The sequence below is a fragment of the Serinus canaria genome, chromosome 2 (assembly GCF_022539315.1).
Source record: "Serinus canaria isolate serCan28SL12 chromosome 2, serCan2020, whole genome shotgun sequence".
Lineage (NCBI taxonomy): Eukaryota > Metazoa > Chordata > Aves > Passeriformes > Fringillidae > Serinus > Serinus canaria.
Genome location: NC_066315.1, coordinates 1,056,585 through 1,081,878, shown reverse-complemented (window position 1 = coordinate 1,081,878; position 25,294 = coordinate 1,056,585). Strand labels below are relative to the sequence as shown.

The 25,294-nt window shown below is 50.1% G+C and overlaps 1 protein-coding gene across 1 annotated transcript; it reads right to left on the bottom strand.

The window, feature by feature from the left end:
* Positions 1–6,026: 6,026 nt before the first annotated feature.
* Positions 6,027–25,290, bottom strand: KIF9 (kinesin family member 9). The gene is made up of 20 exons (XM_050971212.1): positions 25,219–25,290; positions 24,701–24,778; positions 23,420–23,538; positions 22,097–22,184; positions 21,385–21,550; positions 21,155–21,261; positions 19,622–19,846; positions 18,468–18,551; positions 18,249–18,341; positions 17,533–17,680; positions 16,309–16,373; positions 14,691–14,768; positions 13,589–13,657; positions 12,840–12,944; positions 12,493–12,548; positions 11,931–12,101; positions 10,845–10,951; positions 9,313–9,507; positions 6,704–6,912; positions 6,027–6,189 (listed from the first exon to the last, which is right to left on the bottom strand). The coding sequence occupies exons 1-20, from the start codon at positions 25,264–25,266 to the stop codon at positions 6,160–6,162; spliced, it is 2,241 nt and encodes a 746-aa protein (XP_050827169.1). The 5' UTR covers positions 25,267–25,290; the 3' UTR covers positions 6,027–6,159.
* Between the last annotated feature and the right edge of the window lie 4 nt (positions 25,291–25,294).

Sequence of the window (25,294 nt, the reverse complement as noted above, 5' to 3'; positions counted from 1 at the left end):
CCAGCCCGGCCCGGCCCCGCCGCGATCCGCCCCGGCCGCCGGCTCCTCCTCCCGCGGCACCGCGCAGCGCCGGGATCCCTCCGGGAGCGGCCGCCGAGCCCCGGGACACGCCGGCATCGGGCCCGGGATGGGGCCGCGATCAGCCGCGGCCCCGCCGGGAATTCGCTCGGCACACAGCGGGATCGCCCCCGGGACCGCCGCGGCCACGGCGGGCACCGGCTCCGGCACCGGCATCAGCCGCGGTGCCGCCGGGATCCCACCGGGACCAGCCGCAGCACCGCCGGCACTTTCTTGGGACTGTACTGGGATCATTGCAGGGATCGTCGGGGGCACGCCAGAATCAGCCTGGGGGTCACCGGGATCCCACCGGGATCCATGAAGGGGTCAGCGGGGCGCACCGGGATCAGCCGCGGGATTGCGAGGATCTCCTCCAGGTCAGCCCTGCACCTCCAGGATCTCCTCCAGGTCAGCCCTGCACCACCAGGATCTCCTCCAGGTCAGCCCTGCACCACCAGGATCTCCTCCAGGCCAGCCCTGCCCCTCCAGGATCTCCTCCAGGCCAGCCCTGCACCTCCAGGATCTCCTCCAGGTCAGCCCTGCCCCACCAGGATCTCCTCCAGGTCAGCCCTGCAGCACCAGGATCTCCTCCAGGCCAGCCCTGCACCACCAGGATCTCCTCCAGGCCAGCCCTGCACCTCCAGGATCTCCTCCAGGCCGGCCCTGCACCTCCAGGATCTCCTCCAGGCCAGCCCTGCACCACCAGGATCTCCTCCAGGCCAGCCCTGCCCCTCCAGGATCTCCTCCAGGCCAGCCCTGCACCTCCAGGATCTCCTCCAGGCCAGCCCTGCACCACCAGGATCTCCTCCAGGCCAGCCCTGCACCTCCAGGATCTCCTCCAGGCCGGCCCTGCACCTCCAGGATCTCCTCAGGGTCACGCCTGGGTCACTCCCAGGATCACCAGGATCAAGTGTGGGATCACTAAATCTCCCCAGGATCACCAGGACTTTACCAGGCTGACCCCTGGGATCACCAGGGCCACACCAGGTTCAGCCCCGCTATTCCCTGGATCTCAGCGCAATTCCCCTGGGGCCACACCAGGATTAGCTGCAGGATCTCCTTGGGATCACCCCTGGGATCCCCAGGATCTCCCCAGGAGCAGATGGAGATCGCCAGGGCCACACCCGGGTGAGCTGCAGGACTGCCAGGATCACCAGGGCTACACCTGGATCACTCACAGGACCGGCAGGAACTTCCCGGGATCTCTCAGTGTCACACTGGGATCACCCCCTGGACCACACCCTGAGATCACTCCTGGACACCAGCACCCCTTGGCACCAGATCCCTGGGGCTGTTCCAGGCCCCATTTGCCCTAAAAATCACTAAAATTCCCTTTTTTGCTTTCCCAGGTCATTTCCTATCTTCCCTGGGAGAGCTCCTCCATGGAATGGTGCCGGAGCACTTCAGGAGACCCAGCTGCTTCTGGGATGCCTGTTCACGTGGAACCCTCCAAACCACATTTACAGCTTCCAATATTGAGATTTTTGGGATTTTCCCAGATTTGGGAACATGGTGTGGGCAGGAGGGACCCACAGGGATGAGGTGAGAAGCAGAGGAGGGGTGGATATAGGGGAGGACAAAGGAAGGTTTCGTTCCAGTTGTGTGGAAGCGTTTTCCTGGGAAATCCAGCCTGGCCTGAATTCCCAGCAGCTTTTGGAACCTCTGGAATTGGATCATGACAAGGAAAAGGTGATTTCTGGGATGTTCTCCAATACCCTCCCAGGGGCCAGGTGCTGTTATGGGGACAGAAGGAAGCTCCAACAAATTCAAGCAAACTGAGCCCATGGATCCATTCCCTTTCCCAGATCTCCATGGAACTGGGGCTGGCCTGGGGAAAATCTGGGATGCCTGAATTCGGGATGCTCCCACCATGGCTGGTGCTGGTTTTGGCAGGAGGATGTTCCTGACAGCTGGGGGGTGCTGACTTTGGGGCTTTCAGCATTCTCCTCCCAGATCCCAAATCCTTCTGAGGGAGCTGGAGGGGCTCATCCTGGAGAAGAAGAGGCTCAGGGGGCACCTTCTGGCACCTGCAATTCCCTGGAGGGAAGTTGGAGCCAGGAGGGGTCAGGCTCTGCTCCCAGGGAACAGGACAAGAGGGAACGGCCTCAAGGGCAGGTTCAGGTGGATATTGGGAATGTTCCTCTTGGAAAGGGATCTCCAGCCCTGGCCCAGCTGCCCAGGGCATGGTGGAGTCCCCATTGCTGGAGGGACAAGCCCTGTGGATGTGGCACCTGGGGACATGGTCAGGGTTGGTCTTGGCAGTGCTGAGGAATGGTTGGACTTGATCTTGGAGTGGAAAGCTTTTCCAACCAAAACCATTTCATGATTCCCCAGAAATTAATTTTTGTTTCATTCCCTTCTCCAGGCAGATCCAACAGGCCAAGCCATGACTTGCTGCTCCAATGGGAACAAGCCCAGGAGAGCTGCAGCTCCAGCACCAGGAGAGTGGGAATCAGGAGCAGCCTGGGTTACCCCCAGCAAGCTCTGTGCTGTGATCCTGCCTTTTCCAGAGGCTCGGGAACACAAGTGGTGCTGTTGGAGGTGCCTGGCTCGTGTCCTGGGCAAACAGCAGCCTCGATCCCCAGGAACTCCTGCCTGCCCAAAGGTTGCATGGTTCACTTTTCCTGCTGTTTATTTTCACAGATCGATGGTGGACGCGAGCAGGAGGCACTTCCTGAGGGGAATGCTGGGATCCAGGCTATGTGATGGGCAGGAGGGACAGGGCTTTCTTCTTGCCAGCAGCCGGCACCAGTCCGGCTTTCCTGTGAATCTTCCGGAGAGTCGCCATGGTGCTGCTGAAGGATTGCTGGGAACAGGGAACACAAAGGGATCACTGAGCTCAGCTCGGCTCTCAGAGCACAGTTCTCACCTCTAAAAACTTTTTTCCTGAAAAATGAAACCAAATCCCTTCTCAGACTTTCCACGTGGTGCTGGAAAGAGCTGGGAGAATCCCCATCACACCAGCATTGCTCTGCTGAGAGCAGATCCCAGCAGGCTCCAAGGAGAGGACAGGAATCCCTAGGAAATTCTCCAGAGCACTGAAAAGATGTTTGAGATGTTTTCATGGAATCCAAGAATTATTTCAGTTGGAAAGGACCTTAAGGTTTATCCCAATCCACCCCATTCCATGGACAGGGACACCTTCCACCATTCCAGGCTCCAAGCTCCATCCAGCCTGGCCTTGGACACTCCCAAGAATCCAGGGGCAGCCACAGCTGCTCTGGGAATTTTATTCCAGTGTCTCCCCACCCTCCCAGCCAGGAATTCTTTCCCAACATCCCATCCCTTCCTGCCCTCTGGCAGTGGGAAGCCATTCCCTGTGTCCTGTTCCTCCATCCCTTGTCCCTCTCCAGCTCTTTAGGGCCTGGAAGGGCTCTGAGGTGTCTCTGGAGCCTTCTCCAGGTGATCATTCCCAGCTCTCTCTGGGGTAGTTTGTTCTGGCCAGGTTGGACAGGGCTTGGAGCACCCTGGGATAGTGGGAGGTGTCTCTGCCTGTGGCAGGGGCTGGGACTGGATGGTCCTGAAGGTCCCTTCCATCCCAATCCCTTCTGGGATTCTCCCTGGGGTTACCTTTTGATCTCTCTTCATCCTGGCCCTGTAGAAGGACACGGAGCCTGGGCAGTCTGGCAGCACCTTCTCCTGCACCTGCTCAAACTGGTCCTGATCTTCATCCTGCCAGGGAAAAGCATTCCCCATTCCATGTGCAGGAACACCCCTGGGCACCTGGGACAGCCATCCCTTTTGTGGCACCGAACTCCCACTCAGCCAGGAAAACCCTGCAAGTGAGAGGTTCCCCTTTCCACACCTTGGAGGAGCAGCTTTGGGCAAAAACCTGCAAGGCTTGGGATTTTCCCACAGGAAAAATGAACATTCCCAGCTCTCCCAGCCTAGCTCCAGCCCTGCAGCAGCTCCAGGGCCTCCTCTGGATCTCTCCAGCAGCTCCAGGTCCTTGTGCTGTTGGTCCTGGGGCTCAGAGGTGCAGAATTCCCCCCTTCTGGTCACACTTTTTTAGATGCAAGAATTCTGGGAAATGGGGAGTTGAGCAGAAATGTGCTTTCCAGGATGAGAAAAGACGCAGCTCCCCACATGGCTCCTACCACAGGACTGGTACTGACAAGTGCCCCAGAGTTTGGCTGCAAAGCTGGGATCCCACAGGCTGGGAATCCAAACTCCCTGCACCCCCGGGCACTTTGCCCAGTTCCTGGTGTTCCACAGATGCCCAGGTGCCTCAGTCACTGTCCTGATTTAGCCTCTGAACAGTGAAGGGAATGTGACAGCAGGATGTGGCTCCAGATATTCCCTTTGTGCCTCATTCCTCCTCCTCCTCCTTTTTCTCCTCCTGCTCCTCCCTCCACAGGCTCCCTCATTCCCTCACCACCCCCCACGTGGCTCCTGAGGAGAATCAGCAGAACTCTGGGATAACTCACCAGGCACATGACTCTGTTTATGGGAATCATTCCAGGTCTGATGTTCCCACCAGGTTCCAGAGCTTCCTTCACATCTTTAGGGAGACGGTAGTTTTCGTTGTACCAGATCTCAAACTCTGCAGAGCCAAGAGGGCCAATTAATGGCTGTAATTAATGACCCAAAGACAGCATGGATTGCTTGTCCCTATGGATCAGGCAGCATCTCAGTGCTCCTAACCCCTCAGACAGGAGCCCAGAACTCCAGGATTTGGAGTTTAAACGATTGGAGAAGTGAATTTAAGGAGGCTGTTGGCTGTGCTGAGGTGGCCAGGAGGTGGTGGCCAGCTCTGGGGACAGTCCCCTGGCCATGAGAAGCCACCACTCCTGCAGCCCCCAGAATCCCTTTGGAATGGGCAGCGCGGCTGGGGCTCAGATTTCAATCCCACACACTCAAGCACAGCCATTTGCCATCCCATAATAGGCAGTGAGAACACACAGCAGGTGGGAATTATGTCCTCATTAATCCTGGGCATTTCCCAGGGCACTCCACTCCTGATCTGGGAGAGTCCTGGGTGTTTGAACAAACTGCAAACATCTGGAGCACCCAAAAATGCCAAAGGCAGCTCCAGCAGGAAGCAGTGGCACAGCTGTGACTGGGTCCTGTTTATCCCTGGAATGTTGGGAATGATGGGAATGATTATCCCATTGCTTCCTGCGTGGGATGCTCTGATGGATCCAAGCTGTCCCCTGCAAAACCTGCCATGTGCTCAGCATCCAAATGTTTGGGGCTCTGGAATTCCTACAGGGACTGGCTTCCCTCAGAGGGGCAGATCCAGGGATACAGCAGGGCCAGTTGGAACCCACAGACTTCAAGGTGGAGCCCAGCAGGAATTTGCAGGGATTTCCCAGGCAAAGCTTTGGCCAAGCTCCTTTTCCTGATAAGGCTGCAACTCTGGAAGCTGGGAATCGCATAGGGGCAGAGGAAACATTGGGAATCCAGAGGCAAAGCCCTGTCCCAGGGCTATTCCTTAACCACCACCTCTGTTAAATTAAATCAAATCAAGGATGAGATCGGGGTCAGCAGTGTAAGATTCCTTGTGGGAGGCTTTTTCCCCATGTAGGGGTGGGGCCAGGGAGTAGAGGGACATTATCTGGGAGAGAGAATCTGCAGCAATTCGAGGTAAGGTCAGAAAATCCCACCTGATTATGGGTAAAATCCAGTCTGGAAGGCAGCAGGACAAAGGACAACAGAGAATGGTAATTTGGCAAGGGATGGAGGGACAGGACCCAGGGAATGGCTCCCACTGCCAGAGGGCAGGGATGGGTGGGATACTGGGATTCTGTCTGGGAGGGTGGGGAGGGGCTGGGATGGAATTCCCAGAGCAGCTGAAGTGTCCAGGGCCAGGCTGGACATTGGAGCACCCTGGGACAGTGGGAGGGGATTGGAACTGGATAAGCTTTCAGGTCCCTTCCAACCCAAACCACTGTGGAATCCCAGGATGTTTGGGAGTGTTCCAGTCTGGATTTATCCCCTGGTGCTCTGTACCTGTGATGAGCCTTTTCCTGCACTTATCCACGAGGTGCTGGCAGTACTGGATCTCTGCCTTCAGGTCCTTCAGCTCAGTAAAGCCAGCCCTGTGCTCCTCCTTCAGCTCCTTCAGCTTCACAATCAGGGAGAACTCCGTCTCATCAATGATCACCTGTCCTTTCTCATCCATGTATTCTCCTGGAGAGGGAAAAAAGGAAGGGAAGGTTCTGGTGAGGGTGGAGAGCAGGGGCAGGGCTCTGCAGATGTCACACCTGATGGAGGGTCTGACGTGGCTCCCAGGGGAAAAGTCCCTGGGATTGCTTAGACGGGATATTGGGAAGGAATTCCTGGCTGGGAGGGAGCCACAGGCTGTCCAGAGCAGCTGTGGCTGCTCCTGGATCTCTGACAGTGTCCAAGGCCAGGTTGGATTTGGTTTGGAGCAGCCTGGGACAATGGAAGGTGTCCCTGCCCATGGCAGGGGTGGAGTGAGATGATCCTTAACATCCCTTCCAACCCAAACCATTCTGGAGTTCTGTGACCACCCAAAACTGCTCTGGAACCTGGAAATCACATGGGGACAGAGGAAATATTGGGAATCCAGAGGCAAAGCCCTATCCCAGGGCAATTCCTTAACCACCACCTCTATTAAACTAAATCAAATCAAGGATGAGATCATGAGAGCTCCATCCCCTGTCCCCTGCTGCCTCCTCACCCTCCTGCCTCCGCTTCTTCTTCTGAGCCTCCAGAGCCTCCTTGGTTGCCTCCATCTGCTCCTTGAGGCTGTTGATCCTCTGTGCCACAGAATGGCTCCCCTTCTTCTTGGCAATGAGGATTCTCTTGTTGTCCCTGAAGATCCTGTGGATCTCCCGTCCAGTCTCCTTCTTGAACACCTCAAAGGCCTGTTGCTTGGACAGAAGGGGCCTGAAAGCAGATACAGACACAGGAGCTCACTCTGTCCTGCCCTGCAGTGAAGGATTCAGCTTGGAAAAGCTCTCCAAGATCGAGTCCAAGCATCCCCAGCACTGCCAAGGCCACCCCTGACCATGTCCCCAAGTGCCACATCCACAGGGATGTCACATCCCTCCAGGGATGGGGAACCACCACTGCCCTGGGCAGCTGGGCCAGGGCTGGAGAACCTTTCCAGGAGGAACATTCCCAATATCCACCCAAACCTGCCCTGGCCCAGCCTGAGGCCGTTCCCTCTCTCCTGTCCCTGTTCCCTGGAGCACAGCCCGACCCCCCCGGCTGTCCCCTCCTGGCAGGAGCTGTGCAGAGCCACAAGGTCCCCCCTGAGCCTCCTTTGCTCCAGGCTGAGCCCTGCCCAGCTCCCTCAGCCTCTCCTGGGGCTCCAGCTCCATTCCCTGGACATGCTCCAGCCCCTCAGGGTGGTGAGGGGCCCAGAACTCTCAGGATTTGAGGTGTGGCCTCCCCAGTCCTTGGGAACAGCCACAGCCGAGGTCTGATGGGATTTCTGTGGGTTCCTTTGGGGTCCCTGACACTGCTCCCATGCCAACCCCAACACCCACTGTCCCCCAGAACAAAGCTCTTCTCACAGACACCATATTCCCCAGGAGATGCCTCAGAACTGAGTATTCCCTGGAAAGCCAGCCTTTCCTGGGTTGAATTTTCACCAAAATAATGGATATTGTTCCTCCCTATTGTTCAACAAAAGCCTGTGCTCTGCCCATGCTGCATTCCCAGCAGGACCAGCCCCCTCTGGAGCCAAACCCCACAGCTCCAGGCTCTGGCCACTCCACAGCACTGCTGCCATGCCTTGGCAGTCCTGCCTGTTTCCCAAGTCAGAATTCCAAGTGCCATTCCTGACTTTTCTGTGAAATGGCTCTGATGCCAGCGTGTCCCAGAGAACACCTGGTGTTGTCCCAGTATGAGCCACCCCAGACAAAACAGGGAGAATGTCACAGTGCACAGGGGCTGCTCTGTGCTGGTGATATTCCTGGAGAGCAGGATGGGCTTGGGAGCAGAAGGCAGAGACAGAAAACCATGGAATGATTTGGGGGGGAGGGGACCTTAAAGCTCGTCTTGTTCCAAGGCAGGTGCCCAGAGGGCTCCACATTCCTGACTCCAAACTGCAGCTCCTGCCTTCCCTGAGTGACCTCTTAAGGGCATTTTCCAGCTCCTCCAGGGCTGTGTGAGCTGGCACAGGGCTGTAAACAACAGCCCCTGGGCAAAGTGCCACAGCTCCAGCTCCCAGAGGCAGCTCCCAGCTGCTGGAAGGGCTCTGGGATGTGCCTCCTGCAGCTGCAGCAGCCTGTCCTGCCAGCCCTGGGAACCCCAGAGGGCACAAATCCCGTGTGGAGGGCACAGAGGGGATGGAGACACGGTGAGGAGCTCCAGGAGGGAATCCTGCAACAGCTTCACTGCCCTGCTGGAACCCAGAAACCACATCCTGGGCTGATCCCAGCCTGGGCAGCAGGAAATGGGAATTCTGCCCCTCAGGTGAGAGCCCATCTGCAGAGCTGCCCCAGCCCTGAGCCAACAGCACAGGGAGCTGCTGCAGGGCTGGAGCCAGGCTGGGAGAGCTGGGAATGCTCCCCTGGAGAGGAGAAGGCTCCAGGGAGAGCTCAGAGCCCTGCCAGGGCCTGAGGGGGCTCCAGGAGAGCTGGAGAGGGACTGGGGACAAGGGATGGAGGGACAGGACACAGGGAATGTCCTGTGACACAGGACACAGGCTCCCACTGCCAGAGGGCAGGGATGCATGGGACATTGGGAATGAGGAATTGTTCCCTGGCAGGGTGGTGAGGGGCTGGGATGGAATTACCAGAGCAGCTGTGGCTGCCCTTGGATCCCTGGCAGTGCCCAAGGCCAGGCTGGAGCAGCCTGGGACAGTGGGAGGTGTCCCTGCCAAGGCAGGGGATGGAATGGGATACTCCCTAAATTGCCTTCCAGCCCAAGCCAATCTGGAATTCCAGGATTCTTTAGCTCCATTTCCATGACTGTGGGGATTTCTGGCTGCAGGTGAGGTCTCCCTGCAGTTTTCCCACTCACCAAAGGGATGCTGCAGTTTTCAGAGATTAAACAACCAAATTAATTTAAATAAAATATAAATTGAAATTAAAGAAATTAAATAAATTTAAATTTTTAAATGTTCAAGAGCAAGTGGCCAGGGCAGAGCTGGAAGCACAGAGGTGACCCCCACCACCACCACGTGGAACTCAGGGGGCTCCCACCACCACTCCTGTCCTGTATTCCTGCAGATCTCCAAATCCCTCCCCTTTGCCCTGGAGCTGCACTCAGGGAACACAATCCAGTGTAAAGCACCCTCTGGAAAAGGGGATTCACTCCCTCCCAGGGAAAACCTACTTGAGGTTCTGGAAATCCTCTGAAGATCGGATTGAGGACTCTTCATCACTGTCCCGGTCACCTCCTTTCTCTTCCTGTTCTTCTTCTTCTTGCTCTTCTTCTTCCTCTTCCTCTTCCAGATCCTTGGTGGGGCTTTTGGATGATGAGGATTCATCCTGACCTGCCTCAGGAGGAGGGCTCCCAATTCTTTCCTTCCTGACAGGGAGGCAAAGACAAACCAGATTCATTCATTTCTTCAAAAACACGCTGAGGGTTTGCCTCTGCTGAGTTCAAAACTGATCTGAGACAGCTTCCACCAAGTTTCCAGAGGAATATCCACTGACAAGGAATGAAATCAGCCTTGCTCCCACAAATCCCTCATCCTCAGAGTGGAGGACGTGCCCTGGATACTGTGGGGTACAGGCCAGGCTGGAGGAGCTCTCCTGAGAAGGATCCCAAGGAGAGCATCCCACCCTGCCCAGCCTTGGGCACACCTGGACAAAGGTTAACCCTCTCCAAAAGGAATCCCCAGGGATTTGATCCAACCCCACAGTTAAACCAAACCTGGATCCCTGCTCCTTTCCCTCCACAAACCCCTCCAGCATCGACTGCAGGGAATAGAAAGAGAATCATCATGGAATCATGGAATGGGTTTAGTTGGAAGGGACCTTAAAATCCACCCTTGCCATGGCAGGGACACCTCCCACTCTCCCAGGATGCTCCAAACCTAATCCAGCCTGGCCTGGGACAGTGCCAGGGATCCAGGGGCAGCCCCAGCTGCTCTGTGACCCTGTGCCAGGGCCTGCCCTCCCTCCCAGGGGATTTCTTCCCAAGGAAAGGTGTGACCAGGAGAGTGGGATTTGGAACACAGGCAGAGGAGTGTTTGCCACATCTCCTGAAACCAAAACAGCACAGCAGAGCCCAGGGGCCACGTGGACACCAAGGCCTTGCTGGTTCCTCTGCTCCCTCCATGGAGACTTTGGGGAAGTGTCAGGGAGGAACCAAGCAGGGTTCACTTCTGTACCCTGAAGGCTCTTCCTCTGCTCAGGACTGGCTGCTTCCCCTTCCCTCCCCAAATCTCTGCTGCTCCTCTGGCAGATCCCTTCATTCCTTCTTCCATGGGCTGCACATTCCTGCCTGACCAGAGCTGGGCACCGGGAAGTGCTGGGTCCTGCACTTGGGAGCCACAAGGACTGGGGACAACAGCTGGGAAAGGCCCTGAGGGGGACAGGAGGTGCCAGGGGACAGGGACAGGACAAGGGGAAACATCCCCAAGCTGGGCCAGGGGAGTTCAGGTTGGATATTGGGAATATTCCTTCCCCAAATAGGCTCTCCAGCCCTGGCAGAGCTGCCCAGTGCGTGGTGGAGTCCCCATTCCTGGATGGATTTAAAATCCCTGTGGATGTGGCACTTGGGGACAGGGTCAGGGGTGGCCTTGGCAGTGCTGGGGGATGGTTGGACTGGATGATCTGGGAGGGCTTTCCCAATCTTGACAATTCCATGATTCCACAATTATCAGAGGTGGAGGAGAGGTGTGTGACTGCTTAACTCACTCATCAGCTTCCTTCTCCCCATCAGAAATGGGGGATGCAGGAGGAATTCCAATCTCAACAGTGCCTGCATCAGCCTCCGAGTCCTGGTCCTGGTCAACTGTGCTTTCCTGGAAAAGAAAGGAATTAACCATTTGTGCACAGCCTGGAAGCACAGAAAGGAAAGATGGAAACCCAGAGGAATATCCCATTTGTGCACACCATGGAAAGATGGAAACACAAAGGAATATCCCATTTGTGGACACCATGGAAAGATGGAAACACAAAGGAATATCCCATTTGTGCACACCATGGAAAGATGGAAACCCAGAGGAATATCCCATTTGTGGACACCATGGAAAGATGGAAACACAAAGGAATATCCCATTTGTGCACTCCATGGAAGCTGTCCAGACCTCACCCAGCAGCTCCTCCATCCCCTGGAACAGCCTAATGTGGGAAATAAAACTCTGTGAGAGCCCACAGGAGGATTTATGGCTTAGGTGGGATTTACACACTTGGCTCCAGACATGATAAGGATTAAAAAAGGGATCTCAGCAGAGGCAGGGCCTCACCTTCTCCAGCCCGGTGACACACAGGTCACTTTGGAGATGGCATTGCACAGGACATTGAGGGGGCTTTAAACTGAAAGGGCACTGTTTAAATGGGATATTGGGAGGAATTCCTGGCTGGGATGGTGGGGAGGCCCTGGGATGGAATTCCCAGAGAAGCTGTGGCCCCTGCATCCCTGGAAGTGCCCAAGGCTAGGTTGGGTTTGGTTTGAAGCAATCTAGGACAGTGGGAGGTGTCCCTGCCCATGGAATGGGATGATCCTGAATGTTCCTTCCAACCCAAACCTTTCTGGGACTCTAATTCCCATTTCCTAAATTATTCTGTGCAGACAAAGGGCCCAATTAATCCCCCTGCTGCCTGGAATTCCTCTTTGTTCATGGTGCATCTCTGCCCTGGACACCTTTTTTGACAAACTCGCCCCAGTGACATTTCTGAGTTTGATTTCAGCAGGGAAAAATCTGCTCTACACAACTCCCACTTTGGCACAGAGGAGCCAGCTCTCAGGTGCATTCTGGGCCAGGCAGCCCCAGGCATTACCGTGCCCTCCTCCTCCTCCTCTTCTCCTCCTCCTCCTCCTCCTCCTCCTCCTCCTCCTCAGCCTCCTCCAGACGCAGATCAGAGCTGGAGATGGACTCAGGGCCAGCCCCAGCCACGTATCCCAGCCCGTACTTGTTCCAGAGCCTGTTCTCCAGCTCTTCCTCCTGTTGGCTAAGGAAAAAACAGCCCTTGAGGAGCCCTTTCCCACCTGTGAGCCCTGCCAAAGGCACATTCCCAAAGATAAACCCCTTTACCTGTGGTTTTATCCCTCAACACCCCTCCCATGGTAACCTTGGTCCACTCTCTTCCTCTCCTTTTCCATGACATTCCTTTAGGGTTCCTTAATTAAAACTTTTTGATGGTTATTTTAATATTTTCCAGGACCTTTTAATGGTCCATAGCAAACCTTGCTAACTCTGCTCAGTCCCATCTCCTTGTCTGAACCTTTAATCCAGGTTGGAGGGGGCTTGGAGCAGCCTGGGATAGTGGGAGGTGTCCCTGCCCATGGGATGGTTCTTAAGGTTCTTCCCAACCCACACCACTCTGGGATCTCTGGACTTACCTTAAAATCACTTTGAACTGTCTAAACACCTCCTGGATCTGCCTGACATTCACAATCTGAGGAAGAGAAGAACAAAGCCATCAATTTTGGTATTAATTATATAAAGGAGTTCCAAATAAATCAGTTTAAGGGGTTTTAAGATTAAGGGAAATACTTCCAGAGCCTCCAAATCAGCAAAAATGGAATGAAAACATGCAACAGACTTAACAAAGGAAAAAAAAAATCAAATTACAATTCTGTAGTGGGTTTGGGGTGAAAACCAGCCTCTTCAAAAGACATTGTCACTGCTCCTCTCTTGGAGGGAAAGAGGATGGAATCAGGGTTTAAATCCTTTTTTCACTACTTACATCGATTTCCTCAATGACTCCTCTGAGGTATTTCTGGACTTGGGATCTGATTTCTGCTCTCTGAGCTGTAGTCAGGGGGTTGTAAGTCATCAAGGAATGACTTGTCTAAAAAAAACCCAAAAGATTGGAAAACTGAGAATCAGGGAGTTGCAAACAGCTGAGGGAGCCTGTGAGAAGGACAGGGACAGGGCTTTGGGCAGGTCCTGCCGTGGTGGGACAAGGAGTGATGGTTTTAAACTGAAATAGGGACAGTCAGGATGAATTCAAGGAAGGAATTGTTCCCTGGGAGGGTGGGGAGGGGCTGGGATGAATTCCCAGAGATTTGTGGCTGCCCTTGGATCCCTGGCAGTGCCCCAGGCCAGGCTGGACAGGGCTTGGAGCAGCCTGGGACAATGGGAGGTGTCCCTGCCATGGCAGGGGTGGGAATGGGATGGGATTTAAGGTCCCTCCCAACCCAAACCATTCTGGAATTCTGTGATTCCACTGCTCTGGCAAACAGCTGGAATTGCTGTGCCCATTTCTGCTTGGCATTCTCATCACCTGACTTGGCAGGAGATGGGGTTTGGGAGCAACCAACCAAGAGAAGAGTCTGGAAAACACCCAAACCCCATCTCCAGTGGCTGGGGGTTGAAATTCCAAGACCATCCCACCGAGTGGGACCTTCAGAGGTTTCCCTAAGCCCAGAGGATGGCGCTGGCAGCAGAGGGAAGGACACAACCCCACTGGACAATGAGCTCACTGCTCCTCACCAAGTTGACCTGCATGATCAGCTCTTGCTTCAGGAGCTGGATCTCCTCCTCCAGAGCCTTCACTGATGGCTAACAGGAAAAAAAGGGTGAGAAAACCACTAAATTATACTGGAAAAACAACAAACTGCTAAAGCAGCATAAAATTGGCTGCTGGAGAATATCCCAGCTGGACCCCAGCTCCCTCAGGGCCTGCAGCAGGGAATCAGTTTGATTTTCCCTTGATTAATTATTATTTATATTTTATTATTACTCCCTGCAGGACAGTTTGTGCTGGGTGCTGCCTGCAGAGCCTGCCCAAGCCATCACTGCTTTTTAATGGGATGATTTCCTGGTCTGGAATTGCAGGGACCATCAAATTCCAGGATCTGGGATATGATCCTGGAAGCCAAGCATTGTGCAGGGCTCACCTCTGCCCTGAACTCAGCAGCTCTGGCAGTAACTGGGACAAAGGGGAGGCTTTCCTGTGCTGGATCTGACTGGATTTCTCCCCAACATGGAATATCTTCAAGGATTCACTTTTTAAAATGTGTTCCCAAAAAGGTGAGCACAAAATCTTGGGATTCAGGGAGAAGTGGGCACTGAGCAGCTTTGCAGGGACCTCTGGACCTTCCAATTTCAGCTCCTCCAGTTTGGTTTTCACTCTGAAAATGCACTCTGATATCCTGTGGTCCCTTCCTTTGAATGATTCCCTTAATTACCCAAGTTTTTAATTGAGGAGAAGCTGCTCTGTTACCAGCAGCAACAGGGGAAAGCTGCAGCAGGACTGGAGATATTTCCCTGCACGTCAGGGCAATAATTCACCACAAAACCTCTCTGTTGAGAGCTGAATCTCATCAGAAAAATGTGGGATATGCAGAAGAAAGAATTCCCAGGGAGCTGTGACTACCTGCATGGCTGTGCCTTAGACCAGGGAGCTCCAATTACAAACCTGTACAAGGGTTTGATGTTGATCCATTTTATCACCAACCCAAAATCAGCAGTGCCAGCTTGGCTGAGGAAGGGTCAGGAACTGCTTGGGTTTCCTCAGGTTTTTCAGGTTATTTCCTCACTATGAATGATGAAATGAAACCATTTCCCTTCCCCAGGCCCCTGCTGACCCTACCTCCCTGTAGAAGGGCTCGTTGGGGACAGGCTCAGCCGTCACCCAGTTCATCCTGGTGGCAAAGCGGAGGGAGGACAGCTGGAAAATAAAAGTTTAAAGGAAATAAAAGAGATCTTGGTAGAAATACCATTTTCCTGATCTTTCTACTCCATTCTGTCAGACCCAGGAGCAGGGAACTCTCAAATCTGTGAATTGTTCCAGGGGGTTCCTCCCTGTTTGCTGCAGGTCAGCTCACCCAGGGGCATTTGCACCATTTGGTCACTCACAGGTGGAAGAACGAGCCCTGGGAGCTCCCTCCCCATTCCTGCTGCAGCAGCTCAGCTCTGCGGGGAGCTGGGCAATTCCAGGGACACCAGCAGGGCATGTCCCATGGAAATAATAATAACAATAACAATAATAATAAATTCTGTATTATTACAGATTATGTATTAATAATAACGCATTATTATTATTATTATTGTTGTTGTTATTGTTATTATTATTTTAAATTTTATTATTATAATCTAACACATAACTATAACTATAACTATAAATATAAATATATAGCAAATACTATTATTATATTATTGCTATTATTATATCATATATTATACTGTATTACATAATAATACAAATATAGAATAATAATTATTACTATTAATATATCCTATTGTTATATTATATCATAATAACATTATATAATATAATATAATTATAATGCATTACATATTCTTATGACTAAATTATTATTATAGATAATTACATTAATAAAATTAATACATTATTAGTAATAATTACTAATTATTAACTATATTAATAAAATTAATATATTATGGTATAGTCTATATTATTACAGATTATATATTAATGATAATACCACAGTGTAATAACATTTATTAGTATAATATAAATATAGCTATAAATATAAATATATATACTTCTATATATAAATATAAAATATAAATATAAAATAATTATTGTTATTATTATATATTATTACTATTATTATATTATATCATAATATACGATATTATATAATAATATAAATATAAATATATAATGATTATTAATACTATTATTATATATTATTATATTATATAATTATATTCTATTATATTATATTCTATTCTATTATATTATATTATATTATATTATATTATTTATATTATGTTAATATTAATATACTATTATATATACTAATTAATATACTATTATACATTATATACTTTTAGTAATAAATCATTATTAATATAGATATTACATTGCTAAAATTAATAATTAATAATATTCATTACTAACTATTAATAATACTATTAATAATTGATATGTTATGGTATATTCTGTATTATTACAGATTATGTATTAATAATAACAATGCAGCATTATTATTATATTATTATTATTATTATTATTATTATTATTATTATTATTATTATTATTATTATTATTATTATTATTATTATTATTATTTTCTCTCCAGTGAGCCTCAGTCTGGGCAGTCCTGCTGTGCCTGAGGCTCTCAGGAGTCTGGACTGGAGCCTCTGGGCTGTTCTCCTCTCCAGGTGAACACTCCCAGCTCTCCCAGCCACCACCTGAGCTCTCCTCAGTTTGGGATGAGCTGGGAATTCCTCCCACTCACCGTCTCTTCCACGTGCTCGGCCTCCCCAAAGATGTTTGTCACCAGGACAGTGTTGCAGCCTCCCCCTGGGAAAGAATCAGAATTAAAATAAAGCAAATAACATCATTTGGGGTGATTTTTATTGCTTTGATTCCTTTCCTGCACTGTATTTTATTATGTGCTGATTAAAACAGAGGAGAGGTAAAAAATGGAGTTGTATTTTTTTAACAAGGTTTTTAAAGGATAAATTGTTTAATTAAGAAATGATACCTAAATTATTTTTAACTTAATAAGTAATTACTTGTGACTCGTAATGTGGATTTTTAAAATTTAATTACATAATATTATTTAAATTTATGAAGAGGAAGGTAAAGAAGAAAGACCATCTTGTCTAAAAACTTTTATCTTGTTTTATATATATTACTGTAGTTTAAAATTTAAGAGTTTTCTGCTATGTGATATTACACACTTTTATTCAAATTATGTACATATAATTTTAGTTTTATTATTTATTTTTGGAAGTTTTCTCTACAGTTTTAGGTTAAATGGAGTGTTTGCTTGGGGGGTCAGTGTCTGTTAACACAGAAAACCTAAAATTTTCAGTAGCCAGGGTTCCAACAGAATCCCAGAATGGTTTGGGGTGGGAGGGATTTGGTGATCAGCCATGGGCAGGGACACCTCCCACTGTCCCAGGCTGCTCCCAGCCTGTCCAACCTTGGACACTTCCAGGGGCAGCCACAGCTGCTCTGGGAATTCCATCCCAGGGCCTCCCCACCCTCCCAGCCAGGAATTCCTGCTCAGGATCCCACCCAGGGCTCTTTCAGTTTAAAGAAGCACAAAGGATGTAACTGTCCCTCCAAAGGGAACAGAAACAGGGGCACAGAGTGGCTAAAAAGGTGAAATTTGTGTCTCATGAAAGGAGGATGCAGGAAGAGAATGGGAATAAAATCTCTGAGTTCCAGCAAGAGAATGGGAATAAAAACTCTGATTCCTGGTGCTGGTAAAGATTCTGTTTCTCAGGATGCCAGAGCAGCTGTGGCTGCCCCTGGATCCCTGGAAGTGTCCAAGGCTGGACACTTGGAGCAGCCTGGGACAGTGGGAGGTGTCCCTGCCAGGCAGGGGGGGGAATGGATGATCCTTAAGGTCCCTTGCAGCCCAAACCATTCCAGGATTCCCTGATAAACGATGGCCTCAGGACTTGCCCTGCCCAGTTTTGCAGGAGCTGGGGGCAGTGGCAGCTCTTACCCAGCGAGTCCTTGAGGACGTGGGTGAGTTTGCTCTGCCTGAAGGGGATGTGCTCCCTCTTGGGATCGGCCAGGGCGATGATCAGCTGCTCCAGGAAGGACAGGGACTTGTTGATGTAGGAGGCCTCCACCCTCACCTGGCCCTCGGACTGCAAGGGAGAGCAAGAGGAGACAGTTCTGGTCACAGCAGCACAGGGAGGGCTCCTCAGCAGGGGAGGACTCTGCAGGGCTGATGCTGCTTTGGTTCTGGTCAGTGCAGAATGGCACAGAATCAGGGAATGGCTGAGGCTGGAAAAGGTCTCTGAGATCAGTCCAACCATCCCCCAGCACTGCCAAGGCCAGCCCTGACCACATCCCCAGTGCCACATCCACAGGGATTTAAATCCCTCCAGCAATGGGGACTCCACCACAGCCCTGTGCAGCTGGGCCAGGGTTGGACAGCTCTTTCCAGAAAGAAATATTCCCAATATCCAACCTGAAGCCTCTCCCTGAAGCCATTTCCTCCTGTACCTGCTCCCTAGGAGTAAAGCCCAGGTGTCCCCAGCTGTCCCCTCCTGTCAGGAGCTGTGCAGAGCCACAAGGACCCCCTGATTCCCCTTTTCTCCAGGCTGAGCCCCTTCCCAGCTCCCTCAGCCCCTCCTGGGGCTCCAGACCCTCCCCAGCTCTGTTCCCTTCCCTGTTTATCCAAAGGGACCCAAAGGAGCTCCCAGCACTCACCCCAGTCTTGCTCAGCCTCTCAGACCCTGCCAGGTCAATTAAGGTGATTTTAGATTTAAGGCATTTGTGATTTGTGTAATCTCTGGAACGACACTGAGGGAGAGAGGAAGAGAAACTGCACTTAGGGGCTGACAAAACTGGAATACAGGAAAAAACAAAGATCCTCCTGGAGCCCTAGAAAGTTGTGCCAGTGCATAGGAAGCAGGCTGGAGCCCTCACCTCGATGTACATGGTGAAGATACAGTGGGATCTGGAGGAATTCTTATTCAGGCTGTGCTCTCCTATCACTCTGTTGGTCTCACCCTGCCAATGGAGAGAAAATTCCAGGCTCAGCTCATGGAACTGTGGCTTTTTGAGGATAAGCCAGGCAACACCTCTGTGGCTCTTTCCATTTCCTGATGACTGGAAAAGCAAAGAGCTCCCCAAGCTTCAAATGGTGCTGAAAATTCCCACAGGTGTGATGGGCAGGGATCTGAACCTCTGCCAGGAACACAAAGGGAAGTTGGAAGGGGCCTTAAAGTCCATCCCATCCAACCCCTGCCATGGGCAGGGACACCTCCCACTGTCCCAGGCTGCTCCAAGCCCCAGTGCCCAACCTGGCCTTGGGCACTGCCAGGGATCCAGGGGCAGCCACAGCTGCTCTGGGAATTCCATCCCAGCCCCTCCCCACCCTCTCAGCCAGGAATTCCCAATTCCCAATCTCCCATCCATCCCTGCCCTCTGGCAGTGGGAGCCATTCCCTGGGTCCTGTCCCTCCATCCTTGTCCCCAGTCCCTTTCCAGCTCTCCTGGAGCCCCTCCAGGAACTGGAAGGGGCTCTGAGCTCTCTCCAGATCCCTCTCCTCTCCAGGGGAGCATTCCCAGCTCTCCCAGCCGTCATCACCCTTCTGCTCTTTAAAAAGGAAGAGGCTCCTGCACATTCCAGAGCTCAGGACACCACTGGGTTATTAAAAAGGCCAGAGACAGATTTTAAGGACAGCAGATGGCTCTGGGTGAGGATCCACCTCCTGCAGCCAGATCCAATTATTCATCCCTGTTTTCCTCACCAACTGAAGCATCCATGAGGAAAAGATGCTGATCTCAGTAATCAAATCCCCTTACAAACCTCTCACCCTGAACCGCCCTGCTGTCAATTCCAACAGTGCCATCATCACCCCAAACCACCTTTTCTTGGAGCATCTTCCACAATCCCTGAGCCAGGGCCATTTTCCTTGCAAGACCAAGAGTTTTCCCAGTTCTTCTCCCCACAGCCAAGAGGGGTTCAATGGCAGAACCTCATTCCACCCCCTCGGCCACCCACTCCTGCTTTCCCACCTCCTCCTTCAGCCAGCACCCACAACCACGGGACTGAAGGGAACATTTGGGTTCTCTTGCCTCAAAAAGGAGATGCAGAGCCTCCTCCTCGTGGCTGACAGGGTGGATGGAGAGCCCCTTGACATAGACCCCCTGGGGACCATCCATGACAGCCAGCTGGGTGTCCTTGCAGCCCCGGCCCAGCGCCGGCGCCAGGAGGTCAAACAGGGCCTCGTTGTAGATCTCCAGGTAGGAAATTCGGACAGTCACCAGGATGTTGAGGAATGATGCAGCTGATTTGAAGACCTGCACCGAGACAAAGGGTTTGTGTCCGTTCACAGGGAGGATTTTCAGTTATTTGTGGGTTTTCAGAGAAGGTATTTGGGTAGATGTTGGTATAAGATATGAAGGGTGTGGTATAAGTAGATGTAAGAAAAAAACAGAGAAGATATTTGGGTACATGTTGGTATAAAATATAATTGGTGTGGTATAAGTAGATGTAAGATGTAAACAGAGAAGATATTTGGGCAGATGTTGATATAAGATATAAAATCTGTAGTGGTATAAGTAGATATAAAATCTGTGTAATATATGTAGATGTAAAGATATAAACAGGGAAGATATTTGGGCAGATGTTGGTATAAGATATAAAATCTGTGGTAGTATAAGTAGATATAAGATATAAGATATAAAATCTGTGTAATACATGTGGATGTAAGATATAAACAGAGATATTTGGGCAGATGTTGGTATAAGATACAAATGGTGTGGTATGAGTAGATGTAAGATGTAAACAGAGTAGATATAAAAAGATATATTTCCCATTAAAATATATAAAAAGATATATTAGATATAAAAGATATATTTCCCTTGTCCTGCTTAGAAATGTGAGAATGGGAAATGAGAAGGGTGTGAAATATAAATGGATATAAAATAGAAATAAATACATTGAGGTGTGTACAAGATATCAATTTCTGTAATACAGAGACAGATGTTGATAGAGAAATAGTTCTGAACAGCTCCAAGTGCATCTAGGGGTGTGTGGGGCTAAATCTGAGCTCTGAGGGCTCAGCTTGGATTTGGATTTAATGATCTTATAGAATCATGGAATTCTGGAATGGTTTGGGTTGGAAGGGACCCTGAAGCCCATCCCAATCCACCCCTGCCATGGCAGGGACACCTCCCACTGTCCCAGGCTGCTCCAAGCTCTGCCCAGCCTGGCCTTGGGCACTGCCAGGGACCCCGGGGCAGCCCCAGCTGCTCTGGGCACCCCCTGCCAGTGTCTCTGTGCCTTAGAGGTGTTTTTCAATGATTTTATGATCAGTTTTATCCTGATTTCCCAAAACAACAGTTTGGAACACACCTCTTTTGAAGGCTCAGTGACATCTGGGGAGCAGCAAGAATTCAAACAGGAACTAAAGGGGAGCAACCTCTGAAAATGGCAATAAACTCCTTTATTCTTTAACCATCATCCCTGGGCTAAAATGAAGGGGAAAAAAAACCCACATAAAACTCATTCAGTGTGTTCAAACACTTTCCTATCAGCAAGAGGTGACAGAAGAGTGTTCCCTGGTGTCCCTCCCTCCTCTCCTCCCGGCCAGCTGCAGTCAGTACCTGCTGGATAGCTCTGGGGATGATCCCTCTGTTCCTGTACTCAGAGGCTGCTCCTGTCATGGTGTAGGTTTTGCCAGCTCCAGTTTGCCCATAGCACATGATGGTGCCTGAAAAAATCCCAAAGCAAAAGGAAAAACTCAGGAGGGAGCCTCCAACAGAACAGCAAACAGCTCTCTGCTCAAACCCAACCTCTTGCTGTGACCAAAAGAACAAGAATTGCAAGAAATCACCGTTGTAGCCCTGCAGAGCTTTGCACACCAAGTCCTTTGCCACAGTCTCATAAACCATCTCCTGGGAAGTGTTGTGCAGGACTCCATCCAGCTTGAAGGACCAGTCAGTCTGAGAGTTATTCACAACTCCTCCCCTGGGACTCTTCTGGATGTAGATATCGATGCTCTGCAAGCCAACAAGAGAGGGAGATCAACTCAACAGCCCTGAGGGTTTTCAGCACTTCAGGACCTGGGGTTAAGCAGAGAAGGGAGCACAAATAACACAGTTATTGGACTGCCTTGGATGGGTCTAGATGTCCTAAAAATATCTGGTAATGCAATCAAAATTTCTGGTGACAAGTATTATAAACAAAAGGAAATGTGGTTAAGCTCATCTGTTTAACTTTCAGTGATTTTGTGCCTCAGGGAAATTAATTAAGCAAGAGAAGGCAAAGGGAGGGATTTGCATAAGAGAGGATGGAAACAGACTGTGCCAATTTGTGGTTAGCACTGGGAAATCCTCATGGATCAGCCAGCCCCAGTCCTCTGGAGGGTTTTCCTGCTGATTGTACCACAGCAATTGTGTTTTCCATCCTCACCCTCGCTGTGACAAAACCACAGCCACCCCCAAAACGTTATCCATGGGCTCAAGGGATGGAAAAATCCTGGGTTTCCACTGGAAAAGCTGAAGCCAAACCCCAGACCTTTCCCACTGCAGTTTCTTTGGCTGTACCTTGGTGTCTGCCCCCAGCCTGATCATGTCTTGGGCAAAGTGAGCAGTTGGCCTGACCCGCACGAACGCCAGGGCTCGCCTTGGTGCTCTGAGGACAGAGAAAAACAAGGACAAGAATCATCCTGCACTCCCTAATCTGAAAGTTACATCCTTTCTCAGCAAAAGGTGAGGCAGAGGACTCAAAGTTCAAAGCAAAAATTTGGTAATTATTCAGCTGCAGGTTTTATTCCCCATTAAAAGCAACTGTGGCTGAAAATTCCTTCCAGCCTTGGAAATGTGAGGGTGTGAAAGGAGAAGGGCCAAACTGATCCTGATTTCCTGATCTCCTCATCTGCACCAGGCTCAGGAGTGCTGGAGAACACCAGTGTTCTTCCTCCTAGCCTTGGGAAGCAAAATATTCACAGGAATGGGAGAGGGGTTTTCTTTTGTCACAGGCAGACTTTTATTTTTAAAATAATTTCAATTCCCAGGGAACAGCTGATTTGCAATTTGCTGGAGGAAATATCCAAGGCTGGAGGATCTGCTGAGTAAAACCCCCACGAGGAGGGCTCAGGGATCATCCAGCTGCTGAAGGCCCAGGCACTGAGGATTTTCAAATCCCTGGAAATGTGTAAATCCCACATTTTCCCTCAAACACTTCCTGCAGACAGCCCCTGCTCAATAATTGTGCAAAAAGCAGTGACAGCTTCTGGTGTGGGACAAAATCTTTGGGATTTCTGGTAGATCCAGGATTTTTGTGACCTCTCACACTTCACCTGCTGTAAAATGAATTGTGGGGCTTGGAGCTGAGCCAGGATTTGTTGGGTTTGAAGCAGGGTGCCAGGAACAAAGTTCCCTGGGCAGTTGTTATTCACAACAAAATTAAAAACCACAAAAAAACTGTTTTTTTCTACTTGTAAAGAAATCTCCATAACCTTAACAAAAAAGACTTCTCTCCCTAAATAAACTTAAAAAAAAACCCTATTCTAAAAATAATAAACTAAATAAAAATTTTAGGTATCATTTCTTTGCATTATCAGTAAAAAAAAAAATAAAAATGGTGGAGGGGGGAAAGAGAAGTATTCTGAAAGGTTTATTTAAATTCTCGCTACTTTTTTTTCCTTTTAATCACTATTAATACAATTTTCTTTATACCCTTTTAAAAGTTTTAAACCTACTTTACCTTTCTGCTAATCCTATCTCACAACAAAAAATAAATAAATACACTAATAATTAACCAATTAAGCACCACACTCATCAACATATTGATTAAAAATAATTAAATTTAAAAAGTCTTAAATGAACAAATCCAAAGCACTGCAGAGGGGGGCGTTTGGGGCATACCTGGGGCTGTCACCCTCGTGCTCTCTGTCACAGAGCAGTGAGGAGATGATGCTCTCCTGGTCCTCATCCTTCTCCTTTCTCCCCTGCTCTGGGCCCTGGCTGTGCTTCTGCTCCGGCTCCTGGAATTTCACAGAGCTCACAGAAACCTGTCCCAAAAAACCCAAATCCCAGTGGTGGAGCAGTTGGGAATTAATTCTCCAAAGCAAGAAAAACAGCAGGGAATGAGGAAAGGAACATTTTTGGGGGGAAGAACTTCAGTAAGAATCAGAGAGAGGAGAAATTCTAAATGAGTGGCATTTTCCTTGCTGCAGCTTTGTGGGGTTTGGGCAGGTGAGGACAACAGCAATCCTTGCTGGGAGGGGTTGTGAGCACCAGGAGAGGGGAGGGAATTCCCAGAGCAGCCCTGCAAGTGTCCCAGGCCAGGCTGTGTGAAAAGTGCATGGTGGAAGGCTCTTTGCAGATACTAAAAGGAATACTAGATGTGTTGTGTTGTATTCATTAGTAGTACTGCATTAATTTTTTTAAAGTAGTGTGCCAAAGATAATTTTATATTATTTATTTACATTATACAATATTATATTTTTATATATTTATATTATATATTTACAATCTATTAAATAGTAAATATTATATATAAATATAATAAATATTATATATTTACATTACACATGTATATTTACATTATATAACGTTAAAATAGAAACTATGAGATGTAAGAGACTTGTTTAACTAGCTCAGGAAAAGGATGAGTTAATCAAGGAATTCTTTGCACAGAGGTAACAGCAACAAGACACCAAAATCCCCAAGAAAAGAATTATTGCCTCCTCCTCAGGAAAGACACAAGCTGCTTCCACCTCCTTCCAGACATGGAGGAGCCAACAAGATGAAGGGGGAGGAGCTGACAATAACCAGAGAACACTTTTGTTTGGAAAGAATGTTTGCACCGTGTATGAGCTATATGAGTATGCAAGAGGCCATTGCTTTTAAGGGTTAATCCTTTGTCACTGGGGGTTAACTTGCCCAGGAAGGCACCTGGACTGTGCATCTGTCTTTGTTTTTATTGTCCTAACTCTGATTGTCCAGATTCTTATTACTCCAATTTGTATTACTATTTGTACAACTATTTTATTACCATTAAACTTTTAAAATCTCCAACCAAGTGATTGGCGTTTTTCACAGCCTTGGAGCAGCCTGGGGCAGTGGGAGGTGTCCCAGCCATGGCAGGGGGAGGGTTTGAGGTCCCTCCCCCTGCCCAACCACGCCAGGATCCCTTGGAATTACCTCTTGTTCATTTTCTGCCTTGGATGCAGAACCTGCACTCTTTTCCTGCCCCTGAGAGCTCTCCTGCTCCTCTTCCTCCTGCCAGGAAAAAACAGCCCCAGTCCCACGTGGGCATGATCCACACATCTCCAAAGCCTTGCCAGCCGGAGGCTCCCCCTCCCACAGCTCAGATTTGGGCAGGATTTTGAGGAAAATCCATCTGGAAGGGCTGGGACCTGTCGGGGGAAGCTGTGGCTGCCCCTGCACCCCCGGCAGTGCCCCAGGCCAGGCTGCACACTGGGGCTGGGAGCACCCTGGGACAGTAGGAGGTGTCCCTGCCGGTGGCAGAGGACGGAATGGGATGATCCTTAGGGTCCCTCCCAACTGAAGCACACCGTGTTTCCCTCCAGTGCAACTCCCGAGGCGGGTGGGGGGCGATGCCTGGGGTGGCTGATGCCGCCTATGCGGGGATACCACCTCCGATGGCCCCTTGAGGAGGGGAGGGCGACCCCCCGGGCATCCCCTCGGCCCTGTCCCACCTGCGACCCCTCTGCAGTCGATTCCGGCGTGGCGTCCGGGGTCGCCATGGCAGCGTCCACTTCCGGTTTCTCTATG

Excerpts from the sequence above, each read along its gene's own strand:
- KIF9 (XM_050971212.1), bottom strand. The coding sequence starts at position 25,266 with ATGGCGACCCCGGACGCCACGCCGGAATCGACTGCAGAGGGGTCGCAG. Across the intron at positions 18,552-19,621 it reads CTCTGCATCTCCTTTTTGAG|GGTGAGACCAACAGAGTGAT; the intron begins GCAAGAGAACCC and ends CTCCATTGGCAG. Across the intron at positions 17,681-18,248 it reads AGAGGCTGAGCAAGACTGGG|TCCGAGGGCCAGGTGAGGGT; the intron begins GTGAGTGCTGGG and ends TCTCCCTTGCAG.